This window comes from Talpa europaea (assembly GCF_964194135.1).
Source record: "Talpa europaea genome assembly, chromosome: 6".
NCBI lineage: Eukaryota > Metazoa > Chordata > Mammalia > Eulipotyphla > Talpidae > Talpa > Talpa europaea.
In genome coordinates this window covers 37584368-37610868 of record NC_140072.1, presented here as the reverse complement: position 1 = coordinate 37610868, position 26501 = coordinate 37584368, and the positions used below count along the sequence as shown (strand labels likewise).

The window sequence follows — 26501 nt, the reverse complement described above, 5'->3', positions numbered from 1 at the left end:
AGGATGCATTAACCATGAATGAAAAGCCACCACACATCAAATTGCCAGTTTTTCCCCAACAATTTCTTTAGTTACCATAACCCCTCTAAAATTGATGTAATTTAGTTCTGATTTTTATTTTGGGGAAGGGTGTGTGTGTGCCTCCCCATGAGACTATACCTTCTGAATTGCCTTTCTATAGTTGTTTCTGAATAAGCCCGTTTTGTTGGTGAAATAAATGGGTGCTTTTTGTTTGGGGCCAATATTTAGCTCCTAAAGTATGATGGCTAATGTAGATGAAGAAAATCAAGTCAATGAAGTAATTCCCAAGTGGCAAGTCAACCAGACTGACCCAGCCTACCCATGTCTAAAACCAGTCCTTTGATTGTGTGTAATCAAGTCTGACACTTCACTGGGATGTTCTGCAACAACCCTCAGACAAACACTATTCTTCTCAAACAGACAAAATCCTTCTTCCTCCTATAAATTCCACGTACACTCATCTGCATATATACATGCATGCTTACATATGCACTCTCACCTGAGCGCACCACAAGCTCCCTCGGGCACACATGTAAACACATGCCTGTATGGTGTGCCAGCTCCTGATTCCTGCCTTGCTACAGGAGACCCCACCTCCCTGTCCTGAACACCCACCCCAACCTTGCCACATCTGACCAGAGAACTCTAGAGAAAGCTCTTGTTCATCCCCCTAGGTCATGGACACTTGGTACTGTAATTTAGCTAGAATGATCAACAACTATCCTTCCCTTTAAAATACATCATGGTTTTGTACCTGGAAGACCAATGCTTGGAGATTAGAAGACAGACAGTTCAGGAATACGCTAAGATCAGTGGATGTCCCCAGCAAAGAAATTAAACTGCTCAAACCTATAAAGAAAGAAAACAAACAAAAAAATGCACAGCTGCTCTGTAGGTATTTGTATACTCGTAACCTAGGGGACAACGTCTGAACAATAGTTCAAAGGAATTCCCTGAGGCTTTGCACTTGCTTGAACACAAAGGATGCATTATAAGGCTGGTTTGTCACCTCTGTGGTCATCTAATGCAGGATTATACAATCTCACCTCTTAGAAACCGCCTCTGCCACTTGTTGAAATGGACATATTTTGAAATAATAACTCCGCCTTGTAATTATACAGAGCCTGGCTATGGATGAGCTCACTGCACGATGCAGACATGACCTCACCTATCCTTGTCATTTTCATAAAGGAGTAGTTTATTCATGAACTTGAAGTGATGGTGGACATCAAAGCCACTGAAGGAGGGATGTTAAGTGCCTTGCCTGGGGTTAGACACTCAGTATAGACCTGAAGGGTGGAGCCCCAGTGTGCGTGACGTGGGTCTCCGGTCCTCTACCTGAACAGGCAGCACTTTCCACCCTTGGGAGCGCCATCATGTACAAGCAGAGTTTAGAAAACTGAGTAGGTTGCCATGGCCCCGGGTGAGGCTTGGTCAGGGTTCATCTGGAAGATCTTTTGGATAGACCTCAAGTACTTGGCAGCCAGGTGTCAGCAATTGCTACCTGTGCACTGTCTCCTGCTGGCTCTGTGCCCTCTTGTAAAAATACATAAGGATGTCAGTGGGAGCATAAGGGCCCTGGGCAGGTCAGTGGGTACCCGGTAGAGAGACCTCATGGCCATCTGGGGTTCCCCGAGGGCAGGCTAATGGCAAGAGGGTTTGGGATTGCTGGGGGAGTACCAATCAGCCCCCTTTCATAGCTCTGAAGCCTCTGGGGCAGGATGTTCACCTTCTGGTTGCTGGTTTGGTTGGAAGGGAAGCATCCCAGAGGAGGACCTAGGATTTGGGAGAGTGGAGATAATCAATTGCTAGGAGGTGGAGGTGGCAGAGGCTATTTACCAGCAAGTATGGCCCTATTTCAATATTTTAATAACTGATAAGGTCCTACCAAAGTTAACCCTACTTCGAGGTCAAAAAAGGACAGGATAATTGATAGTCGCTGCTCTTAATTCATTGCTGAATCCACACAGCTCTCCAGGTGTGAAAATACTGACTGAGATTTTCATGTGCCAGTGCTGTGGCAGGTGGGCAAAGAGCATAAGCTGCAGCTGACACCTCACAGGGGAAGGAGAGAATGAGTAGTGGGAGGCAGTTTTTACACAGTCGAGTGCACAGCGAGCAGGTAGGCCCAAGGAGGAAGAAGCTCCTAGACCTTCCCGTGGCATCTTGGCCTGAGTGCCTGTGGGAGCACAAAGAAGCACAGCAATCACCAGGGCGCGTTCTTATGACCCTCACACAAACACCTAGAGACTGGCCCACGGGTGGGGAGGGGCCATAAATATTCTACAGCACCCCTTCCAAAAGAGCTCTTGAGGTCTCCCTTGAGTGGGGAGAGCTCCTTCCCGACTCCTTTCCCCTCCAGACATGTAATGACATCAACAGTCAGTTCATCCAGCTCTTTGTAGAAAGAAGTTTTTTTCTTGAAAAATAAGTGCAACTAACAGACAGCAAAACACATGACTATCCACATGATTAATACACTTGCTCGTAAAGTAGTAAAATATGGTAAAGGCACCATAGATAACTACACATCGCTACAACTACTACTTGATGATGTGAACAGTAGCAACAGCAGACTCTGATAAGGCAGAGGGCCAACTCAATCTAATTCAGACAGGACACCAGAGATATTCTTGAACTTGTGCATGTATAAGATTGATACAAAAGTTTTCTTTCCAAAGGAAACACTGCATGTTGATGTCCAGAAAGAAATATTGCCAAGCAGCAGCCACATTCGCCTGTTCACACATTTATTTAACAAACATGTATTAGCACCGACTGCCCAACTGACACTTGCATTGACCCTACAAGAGCTATGGATGGGGTTTGAGGGGCGGGAGAGTTCATTGCCCCTTGCTGAAGAGATATGTGAGCCAATAAATCATAATGTCAAAGAGATACATTTCACCTCCTGTTAAGAAATCTCTGCATTAGTAATGGTCATACTAGCCCAAATATATACCAAATATTCCAATAAAGCAAGCTGCAGAGGAAGATTACATTTCATCTCTATGTTGTTCTCCTGGTCATCCGCACCACTCAGGTTACTTGGCATCGCTTTCCTAGAAATATCCAAGGTGCCTTGACTGATGATCGCATGGAGATCCGATTTCAGAATGTTGACTCTCTTGTTATTTTTCAATACCATTATCATAGTCTAAAGATAGTGGGGAAGCATAATACTGAATTAAATCTTGTATTTTGCCTCCTCCCCCCTCTCCAAATAAAACCAAGTTTTTTTGTGATTGGCATGGTATAAGAAAAGTGGGTTTGGGTTTTACCCATTAAAATGGAATCCTAAATGACAATTAAAATGTTTTAATTTCCCACATTCTAGAACTGTCTGAAGATTAGCAAGTAGTAGAAGGCTTCTGCTCATAGGCAGGTGTGTTTAGGGTTCTCAGGGAACTGCAATTTATCTCCCTACTTTTTATCCTCTGTACCCTACTCAATGAGTCTAAACTACTCTAGAGAGGAAAGCAGGTGATCAGAGGTCTGCAAAGAAGGTCAGCTCTGAAGAGGCAGCAGTATGGCCTGATTCTCTGGGGGACTGCAGGGATTTAGAAACTATCCTTTGCTCTTGGGATTCTTGAACAATGAGTTTAGCCTCTGGAGCTAATTTCCTCAGCTGTCCTGCAGAGTCAGTCTAAACCTCCACATTCTGGAGCAACAAGAATGAGCAGGAGGTGGCCCTTATACCAGCCCTAGGAGTAGGCACTATAGCCCCTCTATTTTTTCAGAAGAGGAAACTGAGGCCACCTAGAGTATAAGTGATGGTGAGTGCAAAGATACGATTCAGAGCAGGCCCAGCTCTAGAATTCCAACTTGAGTTAGAATGAAGTCTCCCTGGGATAATAAAAATTCTATATGAGTATAAATTTTTCAGGAACTTTTTTAAAGTACCCTAAATATGTATGCATGTTTTGTATAATGTGGTATTTTTTTTTCTTTTATTTTTTTTTCTTTTTTTTTATAAATTTTATTGTTATATTCCCCATACAATTGCAGCTATATATATATAAAAAATATATCCTAAGTGCATCTTTCTCTAATTTCCTTTTAAAATCTTATTGACATTTGTTTACTTATAGGTATTCTGAATATGCATAGAATGAAGGCCTTATTTTGCTGCAACAACTTTTATTAAAAGATTATGAAATTTAAAAGTATATTTTATATTAAAGATACTTAGTATTTGTAAAAAAAAAAACAAAACTTAAGTGATACATAAATATATTCAAAATGGACATTTTTGTTTGTTGGATAAGTGTGGTCCATTTTGTGTGCCCACAGGAAAAGATAGTTGAAAAGATAAACTGCATTACTCATATGCATGTGCTTGTCAAGATAAATTGTGATGTTAAAGCATAATGCTGAAAACTGAATTTACATCCATAAACACATTGTTCCCCACAAGGAAGACATTACATAGTGAAGATCACTTTATGCTAAAATGTCTGGAAGGCATGACAAATATTTAAGATATTTCATATCCCTTGAAAAAGGAAAACATCCCTACAATTTGATTTCCTTTTACAACTAAGTAATGTCCCCCATTTCTCCATTTCTTGTTCCCAACATATCCAAAATAATGTTTTATGATAAAAATAGTAAACATTTATGAATAATTTTTTAGGTAAGTATTAGCAATAGAAAGATATATTATTCTTAGAGCTCAGAGAACCCAGAGGTCTGAAATAACCCAATCTCCTACACAGTAATGCTATACAGCATCCCTGAGAAATAATAACACAGCTAAACACCAGCAGAATGTCACTACTTCATTACACAGCTCATTCCCATATTGAACAGTCTTGGTTGCTTAAAAATGTGCAGTAGAAATCTGCCTCCCTAAAACACTCACTAAATACTGATAATGCTTCTACTTTAGGATGTTTCCCAAAAAAAAAAAAAAAAAAAAGAATGAAGTCTCCCAGGCGAATCTTTACCAGCTGATCACACCTGGAACATGAATGTGATGGAGAGCAGGCCAGGCTGGGAGTACAGAGGCAGGAGACGACCCCAGTAACTCAGAAGCTAGAGAAAGTTTTGTGTTGGAAGGATGGAGCTGGTTAAACTAAAGGCCGGGCTGAGCTCCGCCTGAGTTGACACTGATTTGGAGCAGAGCAACAGTCCACACTTTGTCCCAATTTAGTGCTCACAGGATTGCAAAATAGATTCCTGGTGACTCAAGAGCTGGCATTATAGAACCTTCTTATTGGCCCTTCTTTACTTTCCTCGAAGCCTAAAGCCACATTATCACCCTAGGAGTGACAAGGTCAGAGATGAGGAATGTGGCAGCCTGAACAACTGAGCCCACGGGCCATCCACAGGATGAAAAAGTCTGTCTGTCTGTCCTAGGCTCTGTCCTTTCATCGCTGACACCAGCGGGGTCAGGTCAGCACCTCCGTGGAGCTTCCCCTCGGAACTTTACAACAGTGAACAACTTGCCCCACTTTCTCTCTGATGGAGCGAGCCACAATGATGGGCCTTCCCCAGGAGGGGCAGAAGGGGTGGGCATCTAGCTGAGCATCCCACCAGACCTTCTCAGCCCACCAGGCCTTCTCAGCCAGTGGCCAACAAGGTCCTTCTGTTTGCCCTCTGCCCCCTTCATGGATGAAATAGCCTTCCCAGAAGAGGGTTCCACGTGCACTCAGGGGGGTCTTTGCAGCTTCATCCTTTCACTTTAGGACGCTACCTTGTTCTCTCTTGTCTAGTGGACTAAAACCTACCTTTGCCATGTTGGAAAGGTACGTCTTTCTTCGCAGTCTTTTGACAAACACAGTAACTTCTGTTAAGAACAATACACGTGGCCATTACTGACATAACTTCAAGTTCTTGTGTCCAATGGGGGAAGAGGAGCACACACGTTCAGGAGGCGCCCAGCTTGCCAAGGGAGGCACAGTTGCCGACTGCCTTGCACATGTGATCCTCCACATCGCCAGCCTGCCCACTGCCCACTGGCCCCTCCCCCAATGACTGAGAGATTCTGGCAGGAGCTGTTTGACTAATATATCCTTAAGAGGCCTCCCTGGTGGAGCAAGGGGTTAAAATGCAGCACTATGAAGCAATCTGCAGCCACTGCAGCATGAGTTCAATCCCTGGCCAGGGAGGTGACCCACATGGTGTGGCAGACCTCTCCTGTCTCACCTCCTGCTCCCCTCAGCAGTGTTTTTCAGCCAGTCTGCCTGTTCTGGTCCCCACTCTGTCTCTGGTTAATCCTCCCACCCCCTGCACCTCTGGCCTGCACCCCAGCTCTTGTATGTATAAATAATCCTTAAAAAAAAAAAGACAACTCATTAGTGTAAAAAGGATAATTTAAAAAAAAAAAATCCTTAAGTGCCAGGAAACTTCTATAATCCCAACATGTGTACTCAGAGATTTCTGATTTCTGCCCAACTACCCTGAGGTCCCCCAACTTTTTTTATTTCCACAGTGCTCCCCCGGAAAATGATCAAAGGAAAGGCAAGGATGAATAGAAAAGTATAACAAGAGGTGGGTGCTCTCCTTTTGAATGTATTCACTGGCAGATATTTACAGGGATACTTGTACAAGCATAAATGTTCACTGGGTGTTTGCTGAATTGTTGGACAAAGGAGGACAACCTCTGTCTCTAGGTGGGTGCCCGCTGAAGGTGCGTCACTGACATGCAAATGGCTTCCCAGCAGCAGGTTCAGTACTCCTGGCACTGTGAGCCCACATGGAAGAAAGTGAGGGGTTCAGGGTGAAGCCTGCTTGGAAGAAGTTATCAAGGAAGGCTTCACTTTGAAGGTGACATTCATTTCAACTGCAACATGTAAGCAGGAGTTAGCCAGAGGGCTAGAGTGGCTGAGGTAATCTAGGCATAGCGTGGAACAGGAAGAAGTGCCTCTTGGGGACAATCACTCTTGTGTTGTTGGGACGGCCGGGCTGGGGTCCCCTGGAGTATGAGGATAGAGATGAGCTTAGAGGGCAAGCAGTAAGCAGAGTATACCACTGAGGCAGCAGGGGCCATGGAAAGTTGTCAGTTGATTGAATCCCTGGGTATAGAGGGAGTGTAACTGAGGATGAGACTGGATGCAAGATGGTAACTAGGAAGCTGCTGAAGTTGCTTCCAGGAGAGAGACCCAGGGCTTGAATTAGGGCAGCTATTAAAAGGGCCATAGAAAAACTGAAGCAGGAAGTGCTTCTCTCCTTCCACAGACCTTTTCCACAACAAGTCCCAGATCTCCCTTTCAAATGCGGTAGCCTCTTCTGATGCCTTTTTGACTGGTAGGGCCAGGCTGGTCACGTGAATACTTCTAAGAGGTCAAAGTTCCAGGGGGGATCAAGAGTTCCAGCATGAGTATTGAACAGCTGGATGGAGCAGGGGTCATGGGTGCAAATTCAACATAATCCCGTTCTATGGGCACATTGAGAAGACAGAAGACAATGTACAAAGAAAGTAAGACATGTGGGCCTCCCTGGTGGTGCAAGGGGTTAAGCACCCACTATGAAGCCATCCACAGCCTCTGCAGCACAATTTCGATCCCAGCCGACCAGAGAGCAACCACATGGCGTAGCAGATCTCTCCTGTCTCGCCTGCTGCTCCCCTGAGCAGTGTATTTCAGTCAGTCTGCCTGTTCTGTTCCCCACTCTGTCTCTGGTGAATCCTCTCACCACCCCAGCCCCTGCATCCCCGGCGTGTACCCCAGTTCTTGTATGCATAAATAAATCTTTAAAAAGAAAAGAAAAAAGGGCCTCCCCGGTGGCACAGCAGTTGAGCACCGCGCTGCGAAGCTGTCCGCAGCCTCTGCAGCGCCGGTTAGATTCCCCACCGGCCAGGGAGAACCCCACATGGTGCAGCAGTCCTCTCCTGCCTCGCCCACTGCTCTCCTAAGCAGTGTCTTCGCTCCTCCCTCTGCCTGTTCTTCTCCCGCTCTGGCTTTGGTGAATTCTCTCACCCTCCCGCGCTTCTGACCTATCCCCCAGTTCTTGTATAAAATAAATAAGTAAATCTTTAAAAAAAAAAAAAGTAAGACACATGTGCTTGTTGGGAAATGACTGGTGTGTTCCTGGTGATGGGCGTGGCCCTGCACTCACCCAGGAAGGGAGGCAGCAGAGAGGGCTACAGGAAATGGTGGAGAACCTAACCAAGGCAGGAGGGAATAAACAGGTGTTTCCAGGACTAGGAAATGTGATCCCTACATCATGGGCTTGTGCTGGTATTTGAAGGGCCATGGGGCTGTAGGAATACAAAGAGGCCAGATTTGGGGAGGGCTGGGACAATCACCAGAGCAGTAGGAAGCCACTATAAGCCAGGTGCAGTCATATTCAAAGACTACAACCTGGCAGCCAGATGGAAGGAAACAGTGTTCTAGAAAGTCAACAGGAGGACTGAGATCACACTACCAGAGGTGTGAGAAAATTAAGGATACAGGAGGACTTTCTGAGGAGGAGCTATATTCTTTGGGGCCCCACTGGGAGGTTCCTTGGAGCACAAAGTGGCAGGAGGGAGGATGCTGGAGCCGAGCCCTCATCAGCCCTGCCTGAATAAACAATGAGCTCAGGAGGCTGCCTCAGGACCTGGGTTTAAAAGGTGTGCACTGGCCTGGGCTAGAAACACCAGCCAGGTCCACACCATAATTTATAGGGGGTGAGGACAGGTAGAAAGTGGAGGAAAGTTCATCATTGTCACCAAGAAAAAAGCCAGAAGATCTGAACAGATCCGGCATTGAGGATTATATTGATAGCTTAGTGAAAGGAGGGGAAGGAGCTACACAGTGAAGAGGTCTGCCCTGATCTCACAATTAGATACTTTATCTGTTCTTACAGAATGTATTTATTTCATTGAAACCTACCTTTGAGTTTGGAGATCTGTAGACGGGCTGGAAAACCTTCCAAGGCATTAAGTAGCCACAGCTTAAATTTCTTGCTAAATAACCGGACAGATTTTAGGTACTGAATAGAAACATCTTCCAAGAAGTCATGAAGGAGAACATCTTCAATTCCCTGTGACAAAAGTGTCAAGACACATTGGTTGTTGTCAAAGGCCACAAGTCAAAGGTCAGGGTCAAAGGTCACAAGTGTCAAAAACTCATAGATCAAGTCCTCAACAGGTTCAGTGGTAGCTACCATGCAGCCCCAGCCACTGCTCATTGTGTGGGACATCAGGCTGATCTGGCCAGAATTTAAACTCTTGCAAAGATTTAAAAAATTGACGACTGAGTCAAAATTTCAAAAATCGCCTACTGGCTAATACGATGTGAGTCAAACCAATATCTACAGCTGAACCCACCCTTCAGTTTCAACCTCTGTGTTACAAATTTAGAAGTACTAGACTGTTTCCTAAAAAATTAAAATCTGAGGTTCCTGACTACCTTAAGGAGAACCCATTGCCACCACAGAAATTATATACATATACCTGACCACCAAAGTTCAATAATCATTTTTTTTAAAGATTTATTTATTTATTTATTTACACAAGCACTGGGTACAGTCAGAAGCACAGGAGGGTGACAGAATTCACCAGAGCCAGAGTGGGGAACAGAATAGGCACGCCGACGAAATACACTGCTGAGGGGAGCAGCGGGCACAGCAGGAGAGGTCTGTCGCGCCATGTAGGACCCTCGCCGGTAGCTGGGGACCGAACCTGCGCTGCAGAGGCGTAGCCCAGAGTTCAACTGCTGCGCCACCAGGGGAGGCCCTCAATAATCATTTTAGAGACTAACCTTTAAAAACAGCTCTGGCGGTTATGTGTATTCCAAAGTAATTTATTCCAATTACTCACCTTTAAAAAGTGTTCTTTTGTTGAACTTACCAGAGAAAGAACGTTGACTCAGTTCAGAGTTCACTGGTTATTGGAACCAGAGGTCACCACATACATTGACTTTTTCTTTACATGAGGTAACTCATGAACTCATCGACTTCAAAAAGAAAAGCTAAGTTTTAGGGAAGGATCAAAAGATTTGTGGGCCTTCAAACCCTCTATTTACTCCTCAGAGGACCAGAAATCCATGGAGACTGCAGAGTGGGAGGGCTGTGGTTCTAACCCCAGCATCTGATATCAATTTCTGGATAAGACATAAACCAGTGACTCAAACAAACATCTTCCTACCTTGTACAGCTGTACATCATAACACTTAAAGAGCTGGCACACATCAGGCAATGACATAAGCATGACTGTGTCTTGCTGCAGAGATTTCCAGAAGGAAGTAAGCAAATCCTCCACCTGATGTAAGGAATAGAGTGTATTTCTGAAAACTCATTTTGTGCTTAGTGAGACTAATCCCCTATATACACTTAGCCAGTCCCAAATGATATTGGGATGAGTTTTATTCCAGTTAACGTACAGCCTTGTCTACTAGCTTTCTCAAGCTGTATTTTAGCAAGTATTCTTTCTTAGCAACCAATCAGAGAGCTCCTGCCATTTGGATGGGATAATGTGGATTATTATTTTCATGAAGTTTTCTGGAAGGCAGACTGTCTCTGACCACAAGGGGGCTCCTGTTGATTATAATAGAATGAGGATTTGGCCATAGGGGCATCGACCATAATGCAGAGTAAATGCTCATTGACTGATTGACCCCGTCAATTATTTTTCAACTCATGTGTATGTAATCGAAGAGGCCTCCTCTTTGATATCAAGTTAGAGCTCACCTAGGGACTATGTAAGCAAAAGGGGTCGGGTATGAGTCTACACAGGTGGCTTCTTTAAAGACTTACGTGGAAAACTTTTGTTGTCCACAAAATGGTAGCTTCCTTACTTTTCCTTTCACCCACATTGACTTTTTAGACTATCATTAAACCAGGTGGTCAATGTGAGTTATCAGCTAATAGACATTCTTGTCTTTTAAACAAGGCTCAAATGTTCTTTGAGTGCAAATGTTCAAAAGTGAAAATCTTACACTAGGTTCTACCAATGACTCCATGCAAGGAGCTACTGCCCTATTTGAGCTGTCAAGAAAGTTAGGGCCAACTTTTGAGTTGCCTGATGATGGCCTCTGATTTGCAATTGTTATCAGGGGCAGTAATTCTAGAATGACTTCTCCAAAGAGACCAATAAATACTTAACATCAGATACAATACTTAACAAAAGAGGCTATATTAATCTTTTACTCTCAGGTTGATAACTTTGGAGCATGGCCCATGTGGTTTGGTGAGTCTGAATGAGAGCAATCATAGGCCCATCTCTACTAACTCTCTGACCACCCTGTCCAGTCATCAAATCCTGCTGCATCTGCTTCAGAAATATTTTTCTAATTTGTTCCTTTTTCTCTCTGAAGTCATTGTCACTGCTTTAAATCTAATGCCCATCACTTTTCACATTGATTATAACAAAACCTCCTTCTCACCCACCCTCTCTGTTCCAATATGGCACTCACTCTCTGTTACTGAAAACCTGCTGTCTTCTCAATAAATCAGATGTTTTTCACAATGCTTCTTATGCTTTTTTGTTTGTTTTTGTTTTTGTAAAGATTTATTTATTTATCTATTTATCTATCTATCTATCTATCTATCTATCTATCTATCTATCTATTTATACAAGCGCTGGATACAGTCAGAGGCATGGGAGGGTGAGAGAATTCACCAGAGCCAGAGCGGAGAGTAGAACAGGCAGAGTGATGAAGTACACTGCTGAGGGGAGCAGTGGGCGGCAGGAGAGGTCTGTGCGCCATGCGGGACCCTTCTCCGGTGGCCGGGGAGCAGCCAGGGATCGAACCGGTGCTGCAGAGGCTGCGCGCAGCTTTGCAGCCCAAAGCTCAAGCGCTGTGCCACCGGGGAGGCCCCTTATGCTTTTTTTAATGCCAGCCTACTTCCCACTCTTATAGGGCAACTCCAGGGGAGGTGAGGGTGACCTGGTTTGTGTGTGTGTGTGTGTGTGTGTGTGTGTGTGTGTGTGAGAGAGAGAGAGAGAGAGAGAGAGAGAGAGAGAGAGAGAGAGAATGAGAATGAATGTATAGGCTGGCACATGGCCAGATGAGGTTGATCCTCCACTGGGTTAGAGGTTGGTCCTCACTACTCCCCTTATACCACCTCCCTTTTGGCTTCTTTCCTTTAGAGAAAATAAACCTAGTCATAGTGATCTCTTCGTCATGTCACGCCTGTGAGCATCTTGCTGCCTTTGCCTACTTCATTGAGTCTACTTGGAATCCTGTTCCTAGCCCATTATGAGTCTTTTGAACCTACTCTTTTCTTCCAGAGTCAGCAGCAACATGGCTTCCTCTTGGAGCACTGTTACTTGTCCTTGAGGCACTCAGAATAGTCTAATCCTATTTTTTTTTCTAGATCTTGCCACTTTGTATTATATTTTTTGGCTTATATTGTTCCTTTTAGTACCAAATCATACACTTCTCAGGCCTTATGGAGAATATCTTCCTAGTTCCAGCACCAGTAACAGGTGAAGAATTAACATAATGTTTGATAAAGAAATCTAGGAAAGAAGGAATCATTAAGTATCTAACGTGGGTGGATGTATATTACATTGCACGAACAGAACATAGCCATTCTGAAGACATCATGGTCTCTCCCTCAGGTTAATACTTTTACACTGAGTATGTACTAAATGTAGTCATGCTCACAGAAACATTAATTCCAAAGGGCACCTGCACCCCTATGTTTATAGCAGCACTATTTACAATAGCTAAGCTTTGGAAACAACCCAAAAGCCCAAAAACAGATGACTGGATCAAGAAGATGTGGTACATATACACCATGGAATATTACTCAGCAATCAAAAAAGATAAACTCATGCAATTTGCAGAACCATGGATGGAGCTGGAAGGGATCATGCTCAGTGAAATAAGCCAGAAAGAAAAAGAAAATTGCCAGATGGTCTCACTCATAGCAGGAATCTAGAAAACCTAAATAAGGGACCAGGAAAAAGAATAACTATAAGAAAGAAAAAATCAAAATCAACAAACAACTATAAACCAGAGACAAACTATGGAGGGGGGCGGGGAAAGGAGGGATTGGGACCAAAATGGGGGGGGGGGTGCAATTGTATTGCATGGGGAATATAAAAATAAAAAAAATTAAGAAAAATAAATGTAGTCATGCTGAGTGAATAGTACCCAAAGCTGAAGTACTTAGAACACTGAGGCATGTGTTTTATTTACTGCATGTATTGCAAAAGAAGAAACTCAGAATGGCTTAAAGGATTGATTTATGTTTTCCACAGCTAGTTCTACAATAAAATCCATAATTATAATGCCCATGGCAGATCACCCTACTTCAAAGTCTTACTTCTTTCACAGTTAGCATCTATTAATAAGATGATTCTTTGGCATCATTAACAATTCCAGAGTGAATAATATTACTAATACCTAATTCAAAATCAGCTAGAATTAGGATCTTAAAAATAGCTAAATTTATATTTAAATTGTAAAGTATCCACATTAGCATCTTGGAAATTTTCCAAATGATTGAACTGAATAAGAAATTACTTCCCAGAACTCACTCAGTCTAAACTGAGTTCTAAGCCCTTCACTTTAGTAGACACCCTTTGAGGGGGTCTTTTCAAGAAAAGAATGGTTAATAACAAGTCATAAATGCTTGTATTTTATAGACTAAGCCATACCCTCTCAAGTTCTTGGTTCCTCACATTTTGCAAAATGTCTTGACAATAGTTACAGTATTCGTCAGCGAGGAAGGCCATCTGGGAAGGATATGGAAAATTACCTCAGTTTTAGTCCACTTCAAGAATGACCCTTTTGAAGCCCTTTAAATGCTGCTCGTGTTGCAACTCTGAAAAGACCTGAGCTCTTTGGGTCTATTTTTTCATTATGTGGAGTAATACATATCTTGTTGGCTAAAATGGGGGTAGCTTCACATTTGATGTCATAACTCATGTATTTCCAGGATCTGTATCCTTTACTATAAAGGCCACTGATCTCTGGCACCTTTTGCCCAATAACCAAATTATTCTTATCTATATCCCTCAGTTCCAGTTCCCAGAAAATGCATTTTTTTATTTCCTTTACTGCCATGGAGAAACCCTCACTCTAGAAGATGACAGTCCCAGGTGCAGCCTTTTTACAGGACATGAGGGGACGTCCTGGATTTCCTGACCATCACCAAGCCCAGGATGCAGTGTTGGTCCTCAAAGGTCTGGGAGAAAGCAGCTATTACTCACCGGGTACAATGATGATCAGAGGCAAAAGGAAAGGACATTTTCTGCCCTAGGCATGAAAAGTCAGTCTCCCCATGCACGCAAACCTACCATCTTGTAGGAGTACTTCTTTGCCAGTTCTTGCTCCCAGAATGGACATCTCCGGAATTCAGACCCAGGCAACCCTCCTGGGTCTATCTTCATTGGTGAGTGATTTTCACACTAGAAACCATTTACACAATGGATTATTTCTTGAAAATAAGCTGCATGGTCTTGCATATAAACCATATAATTATCACATTGCTTCTATAGTTAAAGTTCTACACAGCCTTTATCCACACTGTTGGACACGTTATTGATTCCAGTAACTTTCCCCCCAATTTCATTCCAAATACTGTTAACTTTCCTCTGTAATTCTATGACCTATGGTCAATCAGGGAGGAGTTAGAATTTAATATATTACTCAAATGTACCACTCTTACGGTCACATATTACAAGTGATATTTAGTAACATACAATAAAAATGTTACCCACTAATAATTTAATGCCACAAATATATTTATATAGCTCTTGTCCATATAATTGTTCCTCCTTGAATTCAAACCATATCCTGCCTGGGTCACTCCTATATTATAAAAATGGCCAGCTGTATCAGAAATCTCAGAGCTTACCTAACCAGGAAAATGAAGGGCACAGACTCCTTTAGGAGAACAAATTACAGAATGGTAAAAAGCTTCCATTAAGGAGAAGCAGCATAACGTGGCAGAAAGTAAATTCAATGTTCCTTCCTGTGTCATCCAGGTTGCGGTCCCCTCTGTACTAGGGTAAGCATGTCACTCTTGGTCTGAATAAAGGATGTTAATTTTATTGTAAATGATTTCTTCAGGGTTTTCCAGGATCTCTTCTGAATATTTCATTTCAGTAGGGTAGGATAAAATCATTCCTATGAGATAGAAATTGAGCTGCAAAGCATTCTACATTGGACTGTATCTGGCAGGAGGCCTGTCCTCTTTATTCTCTCTCCAACCTAACAGCTCGCTCTGTGACAGCACATCTCAAGGTCAGGATTTCATCTTTACTTTCTCAGTTCTGTACTCAGTGAGTCCATAATAGCCTCACTGAGCTATTTATGTTTTTTTTCCCCACTTCATACTAAATTTTATTGGTAGGGATGATTAACACATAAGAAAATGATAATAGTTAATAATGCTGCACATGTTAAAATTGTTAGAAATGAAAATATGACATAACATTGTTTTTCTTTAATCCTTTTTCTTTCTGTTTTTTATACTTGATACTTTCCACTGTCCTATTGTATCTTCAACGAGCTATTCATGTTTATTCTGCTTAATAGATGGTCTACGGGTTTGCAGTATGTTCCTGCCTACAAGCCAACTGAGGGCAGAGTAGTTTTCTGATCTGTCAGCACCCACCCTTAGGGATAGGTTTCAGATTCTCAAAGGGGTTCAGGATCAGAAAAGAGTTCATAGGTACAGCTGCCAATACCCAAAGAAGGCTGTTAAACATGATCCCTAAACTCATCTGCGCGTCAAAGCATGATGTTTCCTTGAGTTCAAACTTTAGTCCTACCACTTCAGAACATTGGTCTCATTCAGTATTGTCCAGTGGATAATACTTCTAGAATAGAGGTGATGCTCAGCCTGGTCATCAAGAATGATGGGGCCATGTTCACGGAGTTCACTGGCCTATCCGTCAGTGCTTCTGTTAGAGAAGAACTGAGGAATCCTCAATTCCAACTCTGGATTTGAGCCTCTCTTACTTACTACATCCACCCTAACTTCATCCTTTTTCTCCACAGCACACCTGACCTATATTCATCAATGTTCCCCTGATGCTGATGCTGCTATTATCAAAAGCAGTGTTTCTCAAGAGTGATCCAGAATCCATCAGAATCTCTGGGGGTGCTTGGGTTCATGTCCCTAGGGCCTCACTAAATCAGATGAGGTCAAAAATCTTTCATTTCACAACTTCCCACATGAGCTCTATGTACGCTCAAATTGAGAACTGCAGTTCTGGGCAGATTGATCTCTAACTCTACAGAAAATTCTACATTTCAGTATGGGAACTATGTCTCACTTTCACCTGTTCAGAAGTTATGGCATAATGTCATATTGAGGGTACTTTAGAGGTTATTATAAGGAGAATGTAAAAGCTACTACCAAAAAAATTAAGCAAATTCATACATTCCTAAAGTCAATTGCTTCAGGGCTCTTCCTGTGAAAAAAACTAATCTTTCAGAAAAAATATTTTTAAAATCATGAATTGAAATCTTTTCTTTACAATGTAAACAATTAGGATTCTAAAGTGAAAGTAGGGTACAGAAGCACTAATATTTTAATTTCTGTAGAAGACATTTGGGAAGGAATCAGGATTCTGTTCTGGAGAAATAAGTCAGCAGTATGACAAAGAACAAAGTGACAGATTTGATTTAGATTTTTTAGATATATTAAACATAGTTTGGAATATTCAATGGACCCAAGAAATGTCATTGAAATTACTATCATTCATTTATTCCACCAACCACTGAAGAGCATATACTATGGGTCAGCTCCTACAGATATGATGGAGGACCTTTCCTATTATCGCTCCTCCAGGCACCATCTGCTTCCCATGAGTCACTCTACAAATTCTCCTGGATGTCTTCTGTCCTTCCTGCACCCCTGAAGGTATTGTTCTCAGAATGACTGCCCCCAAGCAAAGGTACCCTACTATTCTCCTTCTGAAGATGCTTCTCTGGTGGTATAGAGTTTCTTGAGTGAAATGCAAATTCCTCAACCTGACACTGACACATTGTCAACCTTCTCTGGACCCCAACCAGAATGCATGACCCCCAACATCCTCATCCCCATCTCCTCACTGCCTGCACACTTCCTGGCACGAATACATATGAACACCCTCAAGTTGCACACCTCCTTAATGGCGAGCCCGGTGGCCCCCCAGAATTAGCTCAAAGGCAGTGTAACTAGTAATACAATGCCCCTTTCCCAAAGATTTCCACATCCTAATCCCTGCCTTACACAGCAAAAAGGAATTTGCAGATTATGTTAAGGACTTCACTATAGGGCCGTTAGCTGGGATCACCCAGGTGGTCCCACTGTAACACAACGGTCATTAAAAGTACAGAACCTTTCCCAGCTGCTGAGAGACAGGACTTTGCCTGCCTCTGCTGGATTTGAAGGTTGAGGAAGAGGCTATGTGCTAAGGAACACGGTAGCCTCTAGAAGATGGAATGGGTTCTCCACTTGAGCTACCAGAAGAAATGTAGCCATGCCAACACTTTCATCTTAGTCTGGTAAGGACCGTGTTGGATTTGTGATATCCAGAACTATAAGATAGCAAGTTTGTGTTGTTTTAAGCCATGAAATTGTGCTAACTTGTTATATCAGCAATAGCAAACAAACACAGGCCACCTCTTCCATGAAGCCTTCCCTAATCCCTCTGACCCAGCACCACCTTCCTCCTTCCCCCCCACTTTGGAGTTCTCAGCACCTACAGTCTGCACTGCCCATTTTACAGAATACCAGTTGTTTCCTGTCTACTTTAGCTTCCCCACTATGAAAATGGTATTCTATTCAAACACAAGGTGTATGTTTTTCTTACTTATTTTAACTTTTCTTTCATACCCCATTCAGCCTACAAAGGGATTGGTCACAAAATAGGCTTGCAAAAGGTTTTCCATTCAATGACACTTATCAACAAAAATACCAAAGTACTATTTTGTCCTCTTGGCCAACTAAAGTAATATTCAACTAATGATGTCATCAATTAGCTATTAATAATTCTGGTGCCCTAATTCAAAAAGCTATAACTTCCATATAGGGACACCTTCACACAAACTTACTGCTAGCAAAGCAGTACACCTATCCACCTTTGTAAATTATAGCAAGACAAGCACATGAAATAGCTGAACAGGATGCTCCTTGTGAGTGGTACACATTTGACAATGGGTTGAATGGATGTGTGGTTAAGGCTACACAGAATATTACACACAGGGAAATAGTTGCATCTAATTAAGGAATTACTGAATGTTTGGGGTCTATTATAGTAAAACTCACTGTTCCTTCTTGTTGGATAATGCTGTTATAATTAGTAGATTTTTCATAAGCAAGCAGTTCTCCACTGTGACAGAACAGATAACAGAGAAATAATTTTAGTAAGACACCTGTTTCTGAGTACAAGAATAAAGTTTGTTTTTGCTGCAAGGTTATTTGATGGGGTATAACTTTTATTTCAAAACCCTCCTCCATGTTTCTATCCAACTGGTGAATATCACCTGCTTAGAGTTTTAAGAAATCCATTTATGTAACTGGGACAACCATGTATTTATTTTTAAAAATTTATTCCCTTCAGAAACAAGGATATAGTGTCATCGTGGGTAGAACTTGCTCCTGTGGAAAAAGAATATCAACATGGAAATGAAATCTTATGTTTTCTGATTTATGGCTTTTAAGACGATGAATTCAGAAATGATAATATCCTCCATATTCTATTTTATAATGAATAAATAAACAAGCAAATTGGCAAGCATGCTTATTTTTCTCTACACAGGATGACGGATTGAGGGATGATGCATGGAGAGCCAAAGGCAGAGAATTTGAAAAGTGTTCGGAATTCTATTTGTCATATCTCAATGATATCTTGCTTAGGGTAGACAGAAGCAGTCATCACTAAAATGTGGCTCCAAAAAATTCACACCAAACATTCAGAGCTGGCCTTGCTGTGAAGGAGGTGTTTCCAGTCCAAAAGGTCTTCTTCCATGGTTCCCTGTGGCCTGAAATGCTTTAATGGTACCAGATCATGATGCCAGAGAAAAATGCTGAGGCCACAACACAGTTGTGACCTTTAGTGAGTCAGCCCAGTGAGGTCACTTGGGTTCCTGGTGAGCTGCTCCCTCAGTTCCTGAACCACAGGGGCCAAGACAGGATGTTAAGATGAGTAACCACTGGGGGAAAGTTAAAAGGGTCAGGAAGAGCTAGGAAAGGCCAGTTGGGAATGGAGGGGACGAGCAGAGGCAAAGAAGAGTCAGGAAGAGGGAAGACTGAAATCCCCATATCACGATAGAATGGGCATCCTTGTCTTGCTCTGCCTCTAACTTGCTATGTGGCCATTAAGTACATCCCTTCAGCTGTAAAAACCTCAATTTTCCATTCCTATATAAGGAGGGAATGGGATTGATAACCCCCAACATCATTTCCAGCACCTATAACATTTGCTCAGGCCCTCCAGGACTTACATGATGCTTAGAAAATTCTTTCTGGGCCTCACACAGGGCAAATGGAGGGAAATCCTGGCTCTTCAACTATCCACTTCATTCTGCAGTGCGGATGCAGTATGAGTACCATATTTTACTGTAATTAGTTTTTATGATCAATTTGGCCAAGAAAGAGCTCTGTGTACAGAAGACTGAGGCATGATTTATGGCATATAATGCATCTCCCCCCCCACCATAAAACCCATCAAATACTGTGTTAGTTTAATATGCTTTTAGCATTTAATTTCCTTTTAGTCTAACTACAATTTGAATTCACATTCTCTGCTTTTGACATCATTTGTCATAAATCCAGACTTTCATTTACATCATAATTACTTTCATTTTGGCATCATAATTTGCCCTCACAAATGAGTCTAACAGTAGTGAAACAACTTGAAACAATTACAAAGGTAAGAGGATAAAATTGTAATAAAACTTAACTCATGTACCATACTTATTTAGTATTAGATTTCAGAGCAAAGGTGCTTCATCTTCCAATCAGTAGAGGACCTAATTTCTATTTTTACTCAAGGTACATGAATTAATTATTTTGGTTCTGATTAGAAGATAACCTTAACTTGAATATTTTTATATTTTAAGTTAAAATAGTAAATAGTAAATATATGTTAAATATATTATGATTTCAGAAAGTTTTACTTAATGTAATTTTGATTCTACCAATAATATTAATTACTGAAATATACTGGGTACTCACTCATTACTAGGTTTTTCCTTAATTTTCACAACGATCTGATTAGGTAGATAGACAATAATTATTATCCTAATTTTATATACAGGGAAAGATAAACAAAACTCTTAGAGTCTCACTTCCATTACTAAGTCTTATAAGATACACATGTGTGTGATTAAAATAACAATGTGCACAAGGACTAAGCAAGATAGATTTTTGAGACTTAAAATGGAAAACAACAGGGCCTCCCTGGTGGCACAAGGGGTTAAGACACAACCTATGAAGCTATCCGCAGCCATTGCAGCAAGAGTTCGATCCCCAGCCAGGGAGCTACCCATATAGCACAGCAGACCTCTCCTGACTCACCCGCTGCTCCCCTCAGCAGTGTATTTCAGTCAATCTGCCTGTTCTGTTCCCCGCTCTGTCTCTGGTGAATCCTCTCACCACCCCCCCACACCTCTGACCTGTACCCCAGTTCTTATATACATAAATAAGTAAATCTTTAAAATAAATAAATAAAATGGAAAACAACAATCTTATTTTAAAAACAGGTTTGCTAAGCATTGGGGATTAGTCATTTTCTGCATTGGGGGTGGTTGGTTTTATGCTACTTAACTGTATCCTAACCCATTAGATTTTATGAACAACTTAATTGCAAAATGATGACCTAGGGGGACACCTTAGGGAGTGTTGAAAGTTGAACTCCCTCACATTCTCCTTCTTGAGGAAGCCCTCAGCACCTGGTGGTTAAGTTTCACGTCAGACAGGAAAGGGCACACGGCTTTGCTGTGGGTCATTAGATGGGAGGTGGGCAAGTGAGGGATGCTTTGAATGAACAAGAACATTCTGGTGTTAGGGAACTCAGCAGCTTCATCTGCCTTTAAAACATGTCTCTGGCAAGGGTGCAGTCTAAGGTGTAATTCTCCACACGTATGTTTTTTAAAGCCTAGACAACAACCAGGTAATGCAAGTTTTTCTAACCATAACAAGTTCCAACCAGCCTTGAAAACCATCAGGTGGACAGGGCCAAAAAGCGGGTTGCAACATGGACACCTCATTAGTACCTGAGAGTTAGGCCCTCTGGGGCATACCAGAACCCTTTTGGAGGTCCAGAACCCAGGATGGCTTAGCACCAGCCCTGAGCCCCTCCAGCTACTGTGGCTGCACAGACAGAAGGAAAGGAAGCTGGAGAAGCCTCTGAAGGAGCTGCTGAAACTCTCCCTGACATCATTAGTCTGTGCTGCCCACAATTGCCAGGCCGGCAGCTCCCTGTGAACTCTTTTTCCTCAAGGGTGGTGCGGTCTGGAAGATGAACCCTTTGCCTTTCTGCTTTGTCGGCACAACTAGCCAGCTGTGGGCCCACAGGCCTGGATTCTGCAGGCTCTGGGCCCGCTGAGGCAGCCCCCTGAGCTCATAAACTGGCAAAAGAACAAAGGAATGGCAGAACAAAGGCGTGGAATGTGGAAGGCACAATTTTAGAAGCTTTTTAAAGGCCTTTAATATGCTAAATTGGAAAAGCTCTGTGTGTGTGTGTGTGTGTGTGTGTGTGTTGGGGAGACCAATGAGGGCAACAGTCAGTTTCCATATATCCATCCTGAAGAGAAACGTGAGAGTCTAAATAATTCAGCATTTACACTAGCTAGAATCAGGATTCATCTACTTGGGAAATAACAAAAAAGTTGTAAATACATTAACCAGGGATTTTTGCCTAAGAGGTACAGAATGAGTGAGTTTAGCAGAGTTGTTTTTGGAGTCTCTCTCTCTCTCTCTCTCTCTCTCTCTCTCTCTCTTCATTTCCCCTCTCCACAGACAATAATCAAGCATTTTATACTTTGGCTTCAATTCTTCAGTGAGTTTCTAGGTCAGCAATTATATCCAGGTCCAAGTCTCAATCTGGTTGCCAGCTAAACAAGATTGGAATCTGGGAGGCGTATTCCCTGTAAAGCTGTGTTACCCTGGAGTGGGGAGCAGGGAGGGGAAACATTCTGGACTTTGTGAGGGTTTTCTTTTTCATAGGACGCACACTGCATATTTATAGTAATCTTCCTTTTTTTGTTAAAAGGCTTAAGTTTTTCATTTGTTTTTCAAAAAATCAAACCTTGGTCTCTCTTTGGCTCAGGGCATACGCTATCTCAGCAGTTTCAGTGAACTTCATCAAAACCCCACCCCACCCCAGTGAAATGAATGCTGTTGACTAGAGAAAACCCACTCCCCACCCCACCATCTGCTCTTTGGCCACCTCTCGCAGGTGTCCAATTAAGGGAAGCATCAATGCCATGGTCCTTGGCTCAGGATCATGTCCTCCACTGCTTCTGCTGGTGTGGAGGGAGGGACAGAACGGATGGCGTCAGGGACCTGGCATTCAGAATTTTTACGACAATGGAGCTTAGGTGGGGTAATATGGGGGAAATAAGGGGAGACAGGGGCTTAGCTTGCTTATTTAAATTAATTTTAATTGGTGGTGGTGGTGAGGAAGAGGCAAAGTCCCTCCCGACTCCCATCCTACCCCTCCTCCACCAAAGCCAACCCTTTGCTACCAAGTCTGGTTCCTGGCCAAATCTCTCTATGCTGATGCACTTACTGCTGTTCCCATTTCTCTCATAATACAAGATCCAGAAAGAAAAAAAGAAAAACAAGATGCCCTTGAACAGCCTGTACACAGCTCAATGCCTCAAAGCTACTGTTGCACAGCACGGATATTCCACTCTAAGATGCTCCCAGCAAGGCACACTCACTTTCAAAAAACAACAAGCCCTGGTAGCCTAGGGCTTAAGTCTCAAAGCTATTACCTCAATGGCTGGCCAGGGAACTGACCCACATGGAGCAGCAGAACTCTCCCGTTTCTCCTGCTGCTCCTCTCAGCAGTGTATTTCAGTAAATCTGCCTGTTCAGCTCCCTGCTGTTTCTGGCAAATCCTCTCACCACCACCCCGCCCCACACCCTGCATGTCTGGCCTACATCCCTGTTCTTTTAAGCAAAACAACAAAACAAAAATTCAGATTCCTATCTTAGGCAAACAGAAAAGTTTCTGTAAATTAGGCCTCAGTTGCTACACACGAAGACAAATGCCTGCTTTACTGGGGCATTAGACTTTGGGGAGTAATGAAAATACTCATCTGTGAGTTTGATGGGGCTTCCCCTCTGGGTTTTAAACACCCGAGAGCTGCTGTTAAAAGCAGCTCGAGAAGGCGCCTTGAGCAGAGGCAGCTGCCAGCCTGTCTGTGGGGCTGATGGCTTGCAGGTGTGCTGTGGCCTGGCTGCTCCTGGGGGGCCGCCTCCTGGTGCTGAGGGACCCTACCCATTGGCTGTGTTGCTGTTTCAACATCCACACAGATGAGCATGCAGGAGAGAGCTTTGAAATAAAGGAAAAACCTGAACTCTGAGAAGAAATGGTGTGAGCAGAAGAAATAAGGCCTCTGGAGAGAATCACTGTGAAAAATGGACAGGGGGAGATTGTGGGGATACTTAGGGGACCCACCATCTTGTTTTTTTCTTGGATTTTAGAATTAGACTTGATTTATTATATTTCATTGAAATTTTTTTCTATATTTTATTATTTTATTTTTATATATAGATATATTTTAAATATTTATTTATTTATTTATACAAGCACTGGGTACAGTCAGAAATGCGGGAGGGTGAGAGAATTCACCAGAGTCAGAGCGGGGAGCAGAACAGCAGACTGACGAAATACACTGCTGAGGGGAGCAGCAGGTGGCAGGAGAGGTCTGTTGCGCCATGTGGGACCCTCGCCTGGTGGCCAGGGATGGAACCGGCGCTGCAGAGGCTGCAGGCAGCTTTGCAACCCAGCACAACTGCTGCGCCACCGGGGAAGCCCTCATTGAAATTTTTATTGAGGTAACTATTGACTTATGAGAAGTAAGAAATAATTCAGAGCACTCCCATTTGCACCCCGCCCAGTTTCCCCCAATGGTAGCTTTTTGGAAAACTATGCTAAAATATCTCAACATGGATATTGATACAATTCACTGATCTTACTCAAATTTCCCAAATTTTACTAAAACTCATTTTTTGTGTATTTATATTTAGGCCATTTAATTTTATCACTGGTGGAGATTTGTGTATCTGCAACACTGGCAGGATCTAGGAAAGTTTCATTACCACAAGGATCCTTCCTGTTGCCCCTCTATAGCCACACCCATTTCTTACTCCCCCACTGTTAGATCCTTAACCCCTGGCAACTACGAATCTACCCTCCATTCCAAAAGTTTTGTCATTTGAAGATGTTTTCCTTTTTTTTTAAGATTTTTTTGGTTTTCATTTTTTTAAGTTTTTTTTTTTTTTTAGATTTATTTATTCATGCATACAAGAGGTGGGGTACAGGCCAGAGGTGTGGGAGATGAGAGGATTCACCAGAGACAGAGCGGGGAGCAGAACAGGCAGACTGATGAAATACACTGCTGAAGGGAGCAGCGGGCTAGACAGGAGAGGTCTGCTGCGCCATGTAGGATTCTCCCCAGCCGGCTAGGATAGAACTGGTGCTACAGAGGCTGCGGAGAGCTTCACAGTGCTGCACTCAACCATCTGCGCCAGCAGAGGAGGCCATGAAGATGTTTTATAAATGGAACCATACAATACAGAACCTTTTGAGACTGAAGTTTTTTACTCATCTAATTCCCTGGAATTTGTTTAAGTTGTATCAATAACTTGTTCCTCCTTATTGCTGTGTAATATTCCATATGGATATATCACAGTTTGTTTAACTATTGATTCAATGAAGGAGGTCGGTCAGAACTGATTCCAGTTTGGGGCTTTTACAAAGAAAGCTGCTATGAACACCTGTGTATAGGCTTTTGTGCGGACACAAGTTTTCCTTTCTTGAGGCTAAATGTCCAAGAATGAGCTGCTGGCTGGACAATAAGTGTATGTTTTTTTTCTTATAAGAAACTGCCTAATGATTGTGCATAGTGGTTGGCCATTTTACAGTCCCACCAGCAACATGAACAATCCAGTTTTTCTGCATCCTTACAGATATTTGGTTGTGTTATTACCTTAATATTTTATCTGTAGGCACGTAATTACATCTTCACTTACATTTTCATAATAAGTAATGATGCTGAACATCCTTGTCTAGGAAATGTTTGCATAAAACTTTTTGTACCAAGGATTTTCTTTTAAGGTTTAATATTTTTTTAAAGATTTATTTATTTATGCATATAAGAACTGGGGTACACAACACTAATGATAAAGGACTGATCACAAAAATCTGCAAAGAGCTGATGATACTCAACAACAACAAAGAAAATAACCCAGTCAAAAAATGGGCAGAAGAGCTAAAAAGAAACTTCTCTGAAGAGGAAATGCAAATGGCCAACAGACATATGAAAAAATGTTCAACATCACTTGTAATCAGGGAAATGCAAATCAAAACTACCATGAGATACCATCTTACACCAGTGAGAATGGCACATATTAAAAAAACTAGCAACAACAAATGTTGGCGAGGTTGTGGAGAAAAAGGAACTCTCCTGCACTGTTGGTGGGAATGCAAACTGGTCCAACCACTATGGAGAGCTGTGTGGAGATTTCTGGACCTACTAAACATAGAGCTTCCATATGATCCAGCAATTCCACTCCTAGGTATTTACCCAAAGGACACAGAAACATCAATTCCAAAGAACACCTGCACCCCTATGTTTATAGCAGCACTATTTACAATAGCTAAGCTTTGGAAACAGCCCAAAAGCCTAAAAATAGATGACTGGATCAAGAAGATGTGGTACATATATACCATGGAATATTACTCAGCATTCAAAAAAGATAAACACATGCAATTTGCAGCAACATGGATGGCGCTGGAAGGGATCATGCTCAGCGAAATAAGCCAAAAAGAAAAAGAAAAATACCGGATGGTCTCACTCATAGCAGGAATCTAGAAAACTTAAATAAGGGACCAGGAAAATGAATAACTATAAGAAAGTGAAAATCAAAAATCAAAATAAACAAAAAACTATGAACCAGAGACACTTTTTGGGGGGTGGGGGCTGGGAGGGGAGGGATTGGGGTCAGAATGGGGCATGTGCAGTTGTATGGGGGAATATAAAAATAAAATTTATTATTAAAAAAAAAAAAAGAACTGGGGTACAGGCCAGAGGTGTGGGGGGTGAGAGGATCCACCAGAGACAATGGGGAGCAGAACAGGTGGATTTACTGAAATTCACTGCTGAGGGGAGCAGCAGGTGAGACAGGAGAGGTCTGCTGCAGCATGTGGGTAGCTCCCCAGCCTGGGATGGAACTCAGTGGCTGCGGATAGCTTCACAGGTTGCGTCTTAACCCCTTGTGCCACCAGGGAGGCCCGAGTTTGTACTTTTTTTTACAGGCACACCAGATTTTATGAGAAAAAATCAGATCTAGCCACAAACCATTGTATTATTATGCTTTTTTTCTAGATCTCTTGCCTCTTATTTCTTTTTGTAAAATGTTTTTAA

At 42.4% G+C, this 26501-nt stretch overlaps 1 protein-coding gene across 2 annotated transcripts in view; it reads right to left on the bottom strand.

Moving 5' to 3' along the window:
• Positions 1-26501, bottom strand: part of RFX8 (regulatory factor X8) — a gene marked incomplete at both ends in the record, with an annotated part of 61058 nt that overhangs the window by 10797 nt on the left and 23760 nt on the right. For both annotated transcript variants that reach the window (XM_084235868.1, XM_084235869.1), the window contains 8 exons: positions 776-870; positions 3022-3178; positions 5754-5812; positions 8841-8991; positions 10097-10210; positions 13559-13636; positions 14201-14311; positions 18166-18229. In XM_084235868.1, the coding sequence (XP_084091994.1) occupies positions 776-870; positions 3022-3178; positions 5754-5812; positions 8841-8991; positions 10097-10210; positions 13559-13636; positions 14201-14311; positions 18166-18229 (829 nt within the window). The remainder of the gene's footprint in view (positions 1-775; positions 871-3021; positions 3179-5753; positions 5813-8840; positions 8992-10096; positions 10211-13558; positions 13637-14200; positions 14312-18165; positions 18230-26501) is intronic.